Genomic DNA, 13,663 nt, shown 5'->3' with positions numbered 1-13,663 from the left:
CAGAAGAAGGAACCTGTGTCCTTACCTATTTATTCTTCGGGTTTCCCCGTTTTTTGATGAGACGCTATCCTTTGCAGAACTTTGCAGAAAAGTTCCCTGCTTCTGTATAAGTGGATTCATTGATGGCTGGGATGACTTTGCAGGGTGCTATTATTTTGGAGGATGCCACTGTTAAGCATACTTTTGCAGCTTCCAATTTTGCTATTGGAGCTGCGGCCTATTTCTCATATACTATTCAGTCATTACTGAAGGACTTCCTGTCTTTGGCTGAGTTTATGGACCAGGGCGAGGCCCTTTTTCCCACCCTAGTTCTGAAGGAGCAGAAGGTGCAGCTCTAATCTGACATTTCTTTTGATTTTCTGGGGGCGGCGGCCTCTACCACTGGCTCTTCTGTCGCTACTCATCGCCAGCTGTGGTTACGTTTGTGGAAGCGGATGCGAATCAGAAGGGATTGTTGATAAAGATTCTTTTCTCGGGGGTGAAGGTCTTTGGACCTCCTTTGGAGGATATGGTTAAGAAGTCTGCTGAGGATCACAAACTTCTGGCTCAAGAGGAAGACTGCCCCTCCCGCCACAGTTCTTTGGTGCCCAGAGGGCTTTCGGTCTAGCTAGGCAAGGGAGGGCTCACCAGCCTTTTCAAGTCAGGGGTCATGGCCAGGGGGCTCCTTCCATTGTCCAGTCCTGGTTCCCTGTCTCTTCTTCTGCCTCCTCCGCTACTTCCAAACCCTACCTATATGACTATATGACTGTGAGCAAGGTCCAGGTGGGGGGGTCAACTGTTTCTCTTTTCCGACAGGTGGAGGTGTTCCCCAACAACCTAAGCCACAGCAGCCTGAATCAACAGTGGGTCCTTCAGGTGATGACAGAGGAATTGCGCATTGGTTTTTCAGTGAGACCGCCCAACGATTTTCGTGTAACCCCTTGTCCCCTGGACGGGTTGAGGCGAAGTGCTCTCCTTGTGTTCTGGGTCTAGTGGAAAAAGGGGCTGTGATTCCGGTGCCCCGAGGGTAAAGGGTCTCTGGGTTGATTCCATTCTTTTTTTGCTCGAGAACCATACTGGTGACCTCAGACCTGTGTTGGATCTAAAATGGCAGAATATTTTCATTCCCCTTCTCAAGTTCAACATGGTCTCTCTGCAGCTGATTCTTCCTTTCACCATTTAGGGGGATTTTCTGGCTTCCCTCAACCTACAGGATGCTTATCTCCATGTCCCAGTCTATCTGGAGTCCCAAAGGGTTCTACGCTTCTGGTATTGCCTTTTATTCTGTGTTCCTCTCCCTGGGTCTTTACTAAGGTGTTGGCCCCACATATTGGGATGAGTCATGGGAGAGGGATTACGATTTTTCCCTATCTGGATGATCTTTTGATTTCTGCTCTTCTTTCCCTAATGCGGAGTGTCATGTCCAGGAGGTTTGCCAAGTGCTGGGGTCCCATGGCTTCCTGGTGAATGTGAAGAAATCAGGCCTTGTGCCGACTCAGGATCTCACTTACATTGGGGCTCGCTCCATGACTGTGTTGGGGAATGGCTTCCTGCCCCAGGCCCGTAAATTGACGCTGATGTCAGCGATTCGTGCCCTGTTGTCCATGGACTGTCCTCCTGTTGTCCTGGACTGTTGGTTGAGGGTGCAGGAGCTGATGTTTGCTTCCTTGATGGTGGTTCCTTGCGCCCGCTTGCATATGTACCCTTGGGTGAATCATATTTTGTCCTACTGGCTCCCGTGTGGTCAGGATTTCAATCAGGAGGTGCTGGTGACTGCCCAGGTCAGGGTGGATCTGGGGTGGTGGCTGGACAAGGTGAATCTCTCCCGGTGTCTTCAGTTTCTGGTTGTTCCTTCTCGAGTGGTGAAGACCAATGTCAGTCTGTTGGGCTGGGGTGCTACTGAGAAAGACTTTTCTTTCCAGGGCAAATAGTCGAGGGCCCTCATGTCCTGTTCTTCGAATTACAGGAAACTGAAGGCAGTTCACTTGGGTCTTTTGGCTATTGCAGTTCTTCTGGTGGATCACCATGTGCAGATCCGGACAGACAATCAGGTTGTCACGTCTTACTTGAATCCTTAGGGGTGTTGCAGGGTGGAGTCCCTCGATTGTCTCAGCCGGTTCACTTGTTCTTGGGCAGAGATGATGTTGGGCTCCCTGTCTGCCATTTACCTACCGGGCAGGGAGAATGTGGTGGTGTCCTGTCTCAACAGGGTGTTTCTCACCATGGGTTTGCAGTCTCTGACCCCAGAGGCATTCCTGATGTTGCATGTGAGAGTTCGGTCTCCAACAGTGGACTTGTTTGCCTCTCTGGACAATGCCAAGCTCCAATGTTTTTGCACAATTATGCATTGCCTGGGGGTTTGGAAGGTGGATGCGATGTCCTTCACATGGCGTCAGGGTCTGTTGTATGCGTTTACCCCGGTTCCCCTGATTCCAGCGTTTTTTCAGAAAATCAGTAGGAATTGGGCTTTGGTGCTTCTGATGGTTCCGGGTTGGTGGCGCCGCCCTTGGTTTCCCCTACTGTTGGAGCTGGTTGTCCATTCGGCTGGGCGCTTCCGTTTTATCCATATCTCTTGTTGGCTCCCCAAGTTCCCTTCCCGGTGTTCCAATCAACGAGTCTTCAGGCTTGGCTCTGGAGCGGCAATCTCTGATGCAGAGGGGTTTTTCCCAGGTAGTGGCTGGCCTCATTCAAAAGTCCAGGCGTCCTTCTTTGAAAGCTTATGCTAAGCATTGGGACAGTTTTTCTAGGTAGTCTTCGCCAGGGGTTGTCTGTTGAAGAGGTGGATGAGGCTCGTGTTCTTGATTATTTAACGGAGGCTTTTGAATTGGGGTTTTCCCATTCTACTCTGCGGGCACAATGCGTGGCTATTCGGACATTCCAGGGTCCTCTGTTGACATTGAGCCTTTGGAGACTCTTTTGTTGCTGTCTCTGGCTTTTTGACGCCCCTAAACTGACGTTGTTGCCCCCTGCGTGGGTTCTTCCGTTAGTGTTGAGAGCCTTGCAGGGGGTTCCCTTTGAGTCTCTGGAGTCTGTGGAATTAAAGTTTTTGACCTTATATGTATTGTTTTTGGTGGCAGTTGCTTCTGCCAGGTGTGTTGGGGAATTGGGGTCTTTCTTGATGTCTGCCCCGTTTTTGCGATCTTTGGAGGATAGGGTGGTGTTGAGAACTCGCCCTACTTTTGTGCCTAAGGTGACTTCTTTTTTCCATAGGTCAGCAAAGGTGGTACTTTCTATTTTATTTCCGTAGCCCCGGTCTGCGGATGATTTTTTGTCTTTCAAGCCCACAACTGCTATGGAACTGAACATGGACATGATTCAACCTCCCTTGGTTCACACGTAGTTTATTACATTCTGGCTGGGATCAGTACCAGTAAACACATTCGCAAATAGATGGAAACCCCCTTGTGCTGATTCACCAGCATGTGTATTTTGTAACTGTAGGATTGAGGATGGTGAACATGTCTCATATGTTTTTGTCCTGCGTATGTTAGGCCCATGCGACCATGGCTTAAGCCACTCTGCATTTCAAAGGATATTTAACATTACAGGGAGGCCTAGCGTATCCTACAGTCTTACACCAGCCAGCTACTGGTATTCAGCATTAGCCGATACTTGTGGTTACACCAGAAGAGGGTGGGTGTATTACTCCGAAAAAATATATCATTTTCATATATCTTCCCTGTGAATGTTTTTCCCTTTCTCCTCACACCCTGTTTTCAACTGCCTGCGTAATTATGTAGGAGGATTGAGCACTGTAATTTCCAATTTGCATTTATCCAAATCCACCGACCCATTTTATGCTGGTACATTCTTTTTAAACAGTTTTTAGCAGTTTTTATCACTTTGTTATTTCTATGAGATTGTTTTTAATCTGGACTGTTTATACGTGTAACATCTGCGTTAATGATATTTATTGATTAGTGTCATAATTTATAAAATTGCCTGTCTGGGTTTCTGGGCTAACACCCAAAATAAACCGTTTTTGATTGATTGACTACACAAGATATCTACTTTCCTGCATGTTTCTCATCTAATGGCATCTGTGGCCAACAGGTGATTTTTCGAAATTGCAAAACCAGTGTCTTCATTTTATTGGTGGTTATCCTGGAAATTGTAAAAATCAAGGTGGTTGCTCAAGATAATTGAGAGAGTATGCCATGTTGCCAGTAAAACTAGATAAAATGAAAATGTGGGAGATTGTTGCAAAAACCCCAACAACCTAATTAGTGAGCAAAGGGTAAGGGTCACTTATTTAATGCTGGCTACTGGAAAGCCGTTTTAAAACAGTAACTGGACAAGCTTCCTACCTATATTTTTCTTTTAATCTCTGCGTTGTGCAAATGTAGCAGTCCTGAAGCCATCATCAAGTGCTCAACTTCCGTAAGGGAGCACTAATGTAGCAACCTTGAAAGTTAAATCAAACATGTTGTTTCGCATGGGTTGTTTTCCATATAATTTGTTGAAATGGTCAACCAAATTCTTCTTTAAAATGGCTATCAATGTTGTGACATTTACGTCCTTGAAGTCATGTAATTCTGTAATGCTGGAACGAAAAATAGTTTGCAGGGACCGTACCAAGAAAGGGTGCGTTGCCTCTACTGTAGCGATGCCCATCCGCTGATGTCATCACGCAGTAGGAAGAAAGGACGTTAAACTTGAATGTCTAAACAAATATGCTCAGGGAAGACTTCCAGTCATTGAAAGTCAACAGCATTTCCAAAGCAAACAAGCATTTACAATGCAATGGTTTTGCCTTTGTTAAAGTTAGAGCTATTGGCATTGCTCTTGACATTTTTATTTATGTTTTTTTTAACATAAATAAATGGCATTGTCATTTACAATGCCACTAGCTTTATCTCTCGAAAATGACACACACAAACACACACAGAGCCCCCCCCCACACACACCCACACAGAGCCCCACACACACAGCCACACAGAGCCCCCCCCCCACACACAGCCACACAGAGCCCCCCACACACACAGCCACACAAAGCTTCCCACACACACAGCCACACAAAGCTTCCCACACACACAGCCACACAGAGCCCTCCACACACACCCACACAGAGCCTCCCACACACACCCACACAGCACAAGTAGGCAACAGGGGCACAAGCAGGCAACAGGGGCACACGCAGGCACAAGCAGGCAACAGGGGCACACGGAGGCACAAGCAGGCAACAGTGGCACACGGAGGCACAAGCAGGCAACAGGGGCACAAGCAGGCAACAGGGACACACGGAGGCACAAGCAGGCAACAGGGGCACACGGAGGCACAAGCAGGCAACAGCGGCACACGGAGGCACAAGCAGGCAACAGGGTCACGAAAACAAGCACAAGCAGGCAAAAGGGTCACAAGCAGAAATTGTATTTTAGACTGGGCTGAAGTGGAGAACGGTCAGTAGGGAAGTAGTGCGGCTGGTGCAGTGGTACCAGGCCAAAAGGTGAGAGGGGCTGTCTGCACCCCAGTTTGGACAGTTTCCACTACCTAACAGGGATTGGTGGGAGGGGGCGTACTTCTTGCTTGCTTTAGGGCTGTTACTTCGGGGACGCAGTGCACGCTCTTGCCTGCTGCCTGCTGCCGCCGGGACACGACAACAGGCAGGGAGAGGACAGGCTGGGAGAGGGCAGGGAGGGGACAGGCTGGGAGAGGGCAGGCTGGGAGAGGGCAGGGAGGGGACAGGCTGGGAGAGGGCAGGCTGGAAGAGGGCAGGGAGGGGACAGGCTGGGAGAGGGCAGGTTGGGAGAGGGCAGGCTGGAAGTGGACAGGCTGGGAGAGGAAAGGCTGGGAAAGGGCATGGAGGGGACAGGCTGGGAAAGGGCAGGCTGGGAGTGGACAGGCTGGGAGAGGGTAGGCTGGGAAAGGGCAGGGAGGGGACAGGCTGGGTAAGGGCAGGCTGGGAGAGAACAGAGCAAAATCAGCCTGGCTCTACCCAGTACACTAGAACCCCATTCCCAATATGAACCAACCTGCCTTACCCAGTGCATTCAAACACCACACAGCCAATAAAACTAACTCCATTCATATCCACCAGAACCCACTCCTTCGCAGTCCATCTTAACCCCATTCACATCCGCAGTGTTCAGCACACCTGTGCCAAGCAAGACTCGGGCCAGGTTGAGATGGGGCTAGGGGTCATTAGTGTTGCTTTGCTGATTATTGCAGGAGAGAGGCCGGGCTTGGTCTTTTAGGACTGGCCTCAGAGTGTACGGTGCTCAGTTATCGGTGTTACATGCAGCCTTTGGTCTGTGTCAGCAGAGGGGACTGTTGCCTGTGTGTCCTAGGGACTGCACTGAGTCCATGTACTTTAACACCATGCGCGCTAGCGTAATTCCGCTCGCACGCTGGGTTTTGCGAAAACGCACTTTACGTGACGAGCTGGGCTCGTCATCAGCGTGCGAGGAGGCTACGCCATGACGAGCCCAGCTCGTCATCAGCGTCGAAGGGGTTAAAGGGCGACCCCCTCAAGTTTCATTATGCCGCAGAACATGATTAATACTCTTTGGTGGTCGTCGAGAGCAGTGACAGAAATATGGATGGACTGGGCACCCAACTGACAGAATAGACCAAAAGCATCCTGTAGTGCTCCTAGAACAGCTCTAAACATACGCCTTAGATAAATAAATGGTACGTTGAGGCATTTCTGGTCTCTTCCGGAATTATGGGCACATTTTCAAACCACACAGACTTTGCCCTCTTGATTGCAGACGTCACTAGAACCCTTCCATGGCAATACAGGACCATGCTTCACAGTTGCCTGTTTTATGTATCATCTATTATAGAAACCCCATCGATTTACACATTATTTAGTTATATGAATATATAATTTTTATACAGAGCTTCAGTCTTCCAGTGCACATATTAGTTCACGCTTTCCTATTGTTATTTCATAACCATGTGCTTTGAGAATTCCCTATACACAGCAATGATGTCATAGCCGTCAAATATTTCCTGACTTTTATAAAAAGTAAAAAACTCATTGAACTGAGAGAAATTGTAAAAAAAAATATTTGACATGTAATGTAAAAACTGCATGGCACGTTTTGTGTATTTAAGACAGAAAACGGCATTTCGGTTTTCTTGTGAAATCAGTCAGACTTCGGGAAACCTCGATGTCATTATAAGACCATGAAACACGGCTACCACAAGGATACTTCCGTTTTCAACCACAGGCCCCGTTTGATGTAACAGTCACTATGCTAAGTGCATCCTGTTTTAAATTGGTTTCTTTTTCCACGTCTATCTGCACTCCCTGTTGGCCAATTAAAAGCCTACACCTCATGTTCACCATGCTACAGGATTCACATAGTAAGAAAAATGATGAAAGGGGGCGACTTTAGTGAGAAAGCACGTGTTTCCCCCTGGGTTGCAGAGCCACATCTTCTGAAATAAGAATTCAAAGTCCTCTCTCTGCATATCTAGACATCTGCCTCCCCCTCCAATCATCTCACTGACAACCACACCTGACCAGTCAATCATTCGAGCTGTGGACTCCGCTTCAGCACTGATGGGCTTAACTTCTGCCCCTCCCCCATTCCAATATCTTGACGCTTTGCGAGGCAGTGCAGCTCGCTTGTGCCAGACCCCAGCACATATATGATGGTATGACGCCAGCCTATGTACACAGATGTGTAAATATTAATCAAATTATAAGTAATAAGGGTGTGTGTGGGTGTGTATATATATATATATATATATATATATATATATATATATATATCGTCCCCTCCTTCCCAGTCCATGAAAAGGGCTCCCGTGCTAGCTCCGGGGCAGCCCCAGGGTCTCTGCATGTTACTGGTCCCGTGTAGCCGAGGCCCAGGAAGAAAAGACACCGCTCAAGGTCAGCGGCTGAGGTTGAAACCTCTGGCAAGCAGCGCTTCCAGCCCCCGCCCTCCCCCCTCACACACACACCACCCCCATGAAGGATTCCTATCGACATAGTACTGCTACGTGGGATGGAAAGATCCGTTTTATTTTTTTATTTTTATTTGTGCGTTTTTATATAGCGCGGACTTTACCCGAAGGTGTCAGAGCGCTTCACAATAGGAACAGAACTGATACATGAGAACATTACAAGTGAACAAAATATAAAAGCAAACGTTACATTAAATGAAGCACAAATGACAATCGTGAGCCAACAAAATACAAAAGCTCTTCAAATGTTAAGAAAGCTTCAGCACAACCGCTAAACAACCGAACGGGACGCGGTACAAGGTGCCGGGACACACAGAGCACAAACACACACACCCTAGTGGCCTGAGCCACCCTCACAAGTGCTGCTGTGTGCAAGTGTGAAATAGGAAGTGGCGACAGGGCCCTGTGGCAGCAGGTAGGCGTGGAGAGTGCAACCCATGGCGCGCAACACAGTAAGTGAGTGCACACAGGCCCCTCACACGCTACACCTCAATAGATTGCATCCGAGGTTGTGCAACGATTTCCAAATAGGACGCTGAACACAGATATTGAAATGCCTTATAGTGCCCTGCCCCCCACAAGATGCAGAACCAGGCCTGGTGTGCAAATCACAAACAACCACCATACGTTGTGCACGAGAGACACCAGCACCCTGCATACACGCAGGTCTCCCCCCAAACAGAGAACACCAGAGGTCTTTCCACGCAGAAATGGTGCGATACGCAACGCCCCATGACTCGCACACTAGGCTAGGGACACAACGTCCTGCTCTCAGGCAAACAGCTTCCAAACAAGACTCAGGGGCAAACGAGGACAGCCGAGGCCCACGTATCAACCCCTGTGATATTGAAATGCCTTATAGTGCCCTGCCCCCCACAAGATGCAGAACCAGGCCTGGTGTGCAAATCACAAACAACCACCATACGTTGTGCACGAGAGACACCAGCACACTGCATACACGCAGGTCTCCCCCCAAACAGAGAACACCAGAGGTCTTTCCACGCAGAAATGGTGTGATACGCAACGCCCCGTGACTCGCACACTAGGCTAGGGACACAACGTCCTGCTCTCAGGCAAACAGCTTCCAAACAAGACTCAGGGGCAAACGAGGACAGCCGAGGCCCACGTATCAACCCCTGTCTGGGCAGGTTCTCCCCCCGTCAGCCGGCACCAGGTCGGGCCGCGTCCTCGCCAGAACATCCACTTTAACAATCACACCCAACAACACATAGAGGCGGGTTTCACGTGGAGCCGATGGAGGAGCACGACCACGCGCAATTGTGCCACCACCATTACTGTGTGCAACCCAGCCACACGCACACACCACAGCCTCCAAGCATTACAGCCACACGCACACACCAAGCCTCCAAACATTTCAGCCACACGCACACACCAAGCCTCCAAACATTACAGCCACACGCACACACCAAGCCTCCAAACATTGCAGCCACACGCACACACCACAGCCTCCAAGCATTACAGCCACACGCACACCCCACAGCCACCAAGCATTACAGCCACACGCACACACCACAGCCTCCAAGCATTACAGCCACACGCACACACCACAGCCTCCAAGCATTACAGCCACACGCACACAGTACAGTGCCCTGCAAACACAATCTGGCCACACACTCGGCAAATACTCCCCACTGCCGAAGAGCAACAAGTCCTAGATACTGTACACAACTCTCTTACCTCGTGAAACATCCCTGGCTTGTGTGCACAAGTAATCACACGCTGGGTAAGGACACCCTGCCAACGCTCGCCGCACAAACACGCCCAGAAGACACATGTGCAACTGCACAGCCCCCGCCAGAGTTTCCACCCGGGCCTGTAGAAGTTGCACACACACACTCGACAGGAACTCGCACTTGTATGAGGAATACCCCCCCCCCCCGAAGTTCTCTCAAGCGATAACAGGCTGTGTTAAATAAGTGTGAAAGAGGGAGGAAGGTGAACACTGACCTTTGAGCATTTCGATAACACGCATGTTTTTCTAGAGCACCCACTAACCCCTCCTCACCTTGATAATGGATCTCCTGGCTCGAGCTCGTGTTCAGCCGCCTGCCCTGCCTGCCCCTCCCTGGTGGTACCTTCAGCTTCTGCCCTCTCTTGGCTCCGCAGACGCTCGGATGCTTCCCCCGTGACAATAACAAATAATGCACAAGTCATTCAGTGTAAAAACTCCATACCAGAACACCCACATGAGAAAACATTAAATAAAAGAATAATGAGGGAGAGCTCTCTCTACAAATAGAAAAAGAGAGCGGGGAAGAGATCAGAAAGGGGAAATTGCATTTAAATCTCATACCCTGGAGGAGCGGGCGTGCTACGGATCGGATCGGCATGGAAGAGGGGCGGGAGAGGGGGCAGGAAAGGCGACCACGCCCATGCGAGCAGGAAGGCGGGTGCCGGCTCAATGCCGGACCAAATTCGGGGGCGTTCCCGAGAACAGGCTTTCGGCTGACGTAGCCAAAAATTCTCTGGAACGCCCCCGAATCTGGTCCGGCATTGACGGACAGGCCGATTTCCAATGGCTAGCCTCCATTTATGGAGCTAGCCAATGAAAGACGGGGGCCGTTCCTGTCTCCCGTATTATTCTCATTAGGTTTTCGCCTGCGCGAAAAAGATGCGCAGAGCGCATCTTTCGCCAGGCAAAACCTAAAAACTGCACAGTTTGCCCCCAGCGTCTCAAATGCTTAGCGACATCTGCCCGCGAAACAAAATCCTCGGACCGCTTTAGGAAACCGAGGTCAGTAGGTTTCAGCTACAATTGGTCGCCAAAATGTTACAAAAGCACACAGTTAACTAAAGTGAAATTTTCAAAAGGAATTTATTCTCAAAATGGAAAATTGATTAATAGAGAGGATCATCCAGCTCAGGCAACAGACTGGAGCGGACAAATGGTGTTGCTGACAAAAGCCTTTGAGCAGGATTGTTCCAAAATCAAGAATATGGAACTACATACACAACTAAACAAGCATTTGCAATGGAATAGGTCTTGCATTACTGAAAGTTTGAGCTATTGGCTTTCAGTAGTGCGAGACCTGTTGCATTGCAAATGCTTGTTTTTCTATTTATTTACTTTTGCTCTAGTGCTTTAGCTTAAGATGTTTAAAGATAAAGCGGGGCGTGCTGTGATTGTAACATAAGTAAAGAAATAGAAAAAAATGCGTGCGCCCGCATTTTATTCCTATTTATTGACTTTTGAAGCAATTGCGGCACCTGTGCTTTAGCTTAAGATGTTTAAAGCTAAAGCGTGGGTGCCGCCATTGATACCAAAGCAAACAAATGGAAAGCAAATGGCGGCTGCATGTCTTTTTCTATTTATTTACTTTTGAAGCAATTGTGGCACCCGCACTTTAGCTTAAGATGTTTAAAGCTAAAGAGGTTGTGCCGCAATTGTAACAAAAGTAAAGAAATAGAATAAAAAGGCATGCAGCGGCATTGTCTTTTTCTATTTATTGACTTTTGAAGCAATCGCTGCACCCACGATTTAGCTTAAGTTGTTTAAAGCTAAAGCGGGGCATGCCACAATTGTAACAAAAGTAAAGAAATACAAAAAAAGCGTCCTGCTGCATTTAAAATAAATGTTTTTACATTTGAAGCAATCGTGGGACCCACGCTTTAGCTTATTGCTTTTAAAGCTAAAGCGGGCGTACTGCAATCGTAACAAAAGTTAATAAATAGACTTGCTGCCCAGTGTGAATAAAGGGAGATAAAGAAGTTGGGCGAGTTGCAGGCCTCTCTTTTCTTCACCGCGTCTCGCCCAATTCTGTATTTTCAATATTGTGTGGTTTTTGTGAGCAGCTTGGCACACTGCGCAAAACGAAAACAAAGGCACAGCTGTCATTATTGAAGATGAAGTGCAGTGTGCTGTGCTGTTTAGTAGAGCATGCAGTGTTGAGGTAGTGGAGTTGGGCGAGCTGCGCAGAGGAAAGGAAAGGCGCCATTGTTTAAGAAGTGCGATGTGCTGCACTGCTTTTTTAAAAAAATGTGTGTGTGTATATATATATATATATATGTATATATATATATATATAGTGTGCAGTTCCAAAATCGAGTTTGGCGAGCCGCAAATAAGAAAAGAATGGCCAGCCGCCATTATTGCAGCTGAGGCATGCAACGCTGGTTAAAAAAAAAAAAGCGTTGGGGAGAGCGGGCAGGAGGGAAAGTGATTTAAGACAATAGTGCTCACAGGCTGTAATTAAAATATCTAGAGTAACAACACATGTAACAGGATAATAGGGGCAGTCCTCATGGGAGGTTATAACAGGTGAAAAGAGGGTACTACGGAGAGACTACTAAGCCTATTGACGGATCAAAAAACATCATATACAAAGGACAGTAACAGGAGCCAATTGAAAAGATGGGTGGAGCTCAAAGTCCATACCTGGATACACTGTATCTCGAAGAGACAGCACAAGCACTGCCTAGGCCAGACCGAAAAAGGTAAGTACTATATGAGATGTTCCACGTGACATTCCGTAAGCCGCAATAACAATACATTGCACACTTACATGCTCTGCCTGTATCATGCATCATACCCACTATAGTGTCTACCGGGAATATGATTAATAAGCTCACTGAATGTTTACAGCACTTACTGTAAAAGAAATAGAAATGAGCACCATCAACGAATAGCTGGATAAAGCAAACAAAATATCAGCAAGGAAACCTCTTTCCGCTTTCCATTTAATGGCTGCTGGGTGAGGGATCAAGTCAGTCTTTGGCCAAAAGGCTGTTTAATATTTTTCAGTACACTTTTTGAGACCAGCTTTGACTGTGTTCAGGAGGTCTATTGTTAATGATAAGGAACCTTTTTTAAATTTGTTTTTAGAAAGACTGAAATGTGCTGAAGTGATATTCTCTTGAGTTGGTCCCAGGTATCACATATTCTTCAGAATCATTTATCCTGTTGTTCTTGTACATATTGCACAGTACTCCCTCCAAGCACACTCAGAAGTTATACTGCTAAATATGTTAATTGAAACAACTTCTCTGTCTTTCAGAACGGTATTCTTGCGATGTGGCGGCTGGACCATCGAGGCCGGGTACAAGGCGCTCCTTTAATGAAACATGAATATGGAAAGATGTTGTCTCATTGCACCTTTAAGCCCCTCCCACCTGGCGAGTAAGTATCGTGAATGCTTTGTTTCAGAAGGCCTGTAGAAGAATCTTTGGCAGATGAAGACTGCCAAAAACACTGAATATGTGAATTCCCTTTCGTTGTTTTAATAATCAAACTTTACATGGTCTATGGTTTGGCTTTTACATTTTCAGTTCTGTAGCTTTCCTGTCTAGTGTCTGTCACTGTAGTTGCACCACTTAAGCTGATTGCTTGGATCAATTTATATTTCTGAGAAAAGTATTCCTGAATGTTGCTACTGACTCCACTGGCATAATATGCCGTTTCATTCCAAGGTTATTCTTCTGCTTAACAGTACTGGTCATTTACACAATATAAATGCTTTTTAGCAATGTGAATTAATCCCTTACATCCCTGTAGACTTTATCTCCTTGCATCTCAACCACAAAACAACACTGAAGGACTTTTCTACATTAAGTAGGGGCTAGTTTATTGTTAAGTAGTAATAATACTTTATAAAGGTTAATTAACAGAATGCACACCAGCATTGTATTGTTTATTTTGGAATGCTCCTTAAAATATCTACTGTTCTCTTTTTATCAAGACACCATACTTTGTGGAACAGTTCTATTTATTGGAGTCAGCAATTTCAATGACACAGCTTTCTGCCTACAA

At 47.2% G+C, this 13,663-nt stretch overlaps 1 protein-coding gene across 1 annotated transcript in view; it reads left to right on the top strand.

Annotated features, from left to right (window-relative positions):
- Window positions 1-13,663, top strand: part of IFT140 (intraflagellar transport 140) — a 1,373,663-nt gene that overhangs the window by 256,838 nt on the left and 1,103,162 nt on the right. Inside the window, exon 4 of the mRNA XM_086941301.1 lies at window positions 12,912-13,033. Within this exon, the coding sequence (XP_086797427.1) occupies window positions 12,912-13,033 (122 nt within the window). The remainder of the gene's footprint in view (window positions 1-12,911; window positions 13,034-13,663) is intronic.

The sequence above is a fragment of the Lissotriton vulgaris genome, chromosome 10, assembly GCF_964263255.1.
Source record: "Lissotriton vulgaris chromosome 10, aLisVul1.2, whole genome shotgun sequence".
Taxonomy (NCBI): Eukaryota; Metazoa; Chordata; class Amphibia; order Caudata; family Salamandridae; genus Lissotriton; species Lissotriton vulgaris.
Note: the sequence above shows the minus strand (reverse complement) of the source record. Positions and strands in the feature narration are given on the sequence as shown.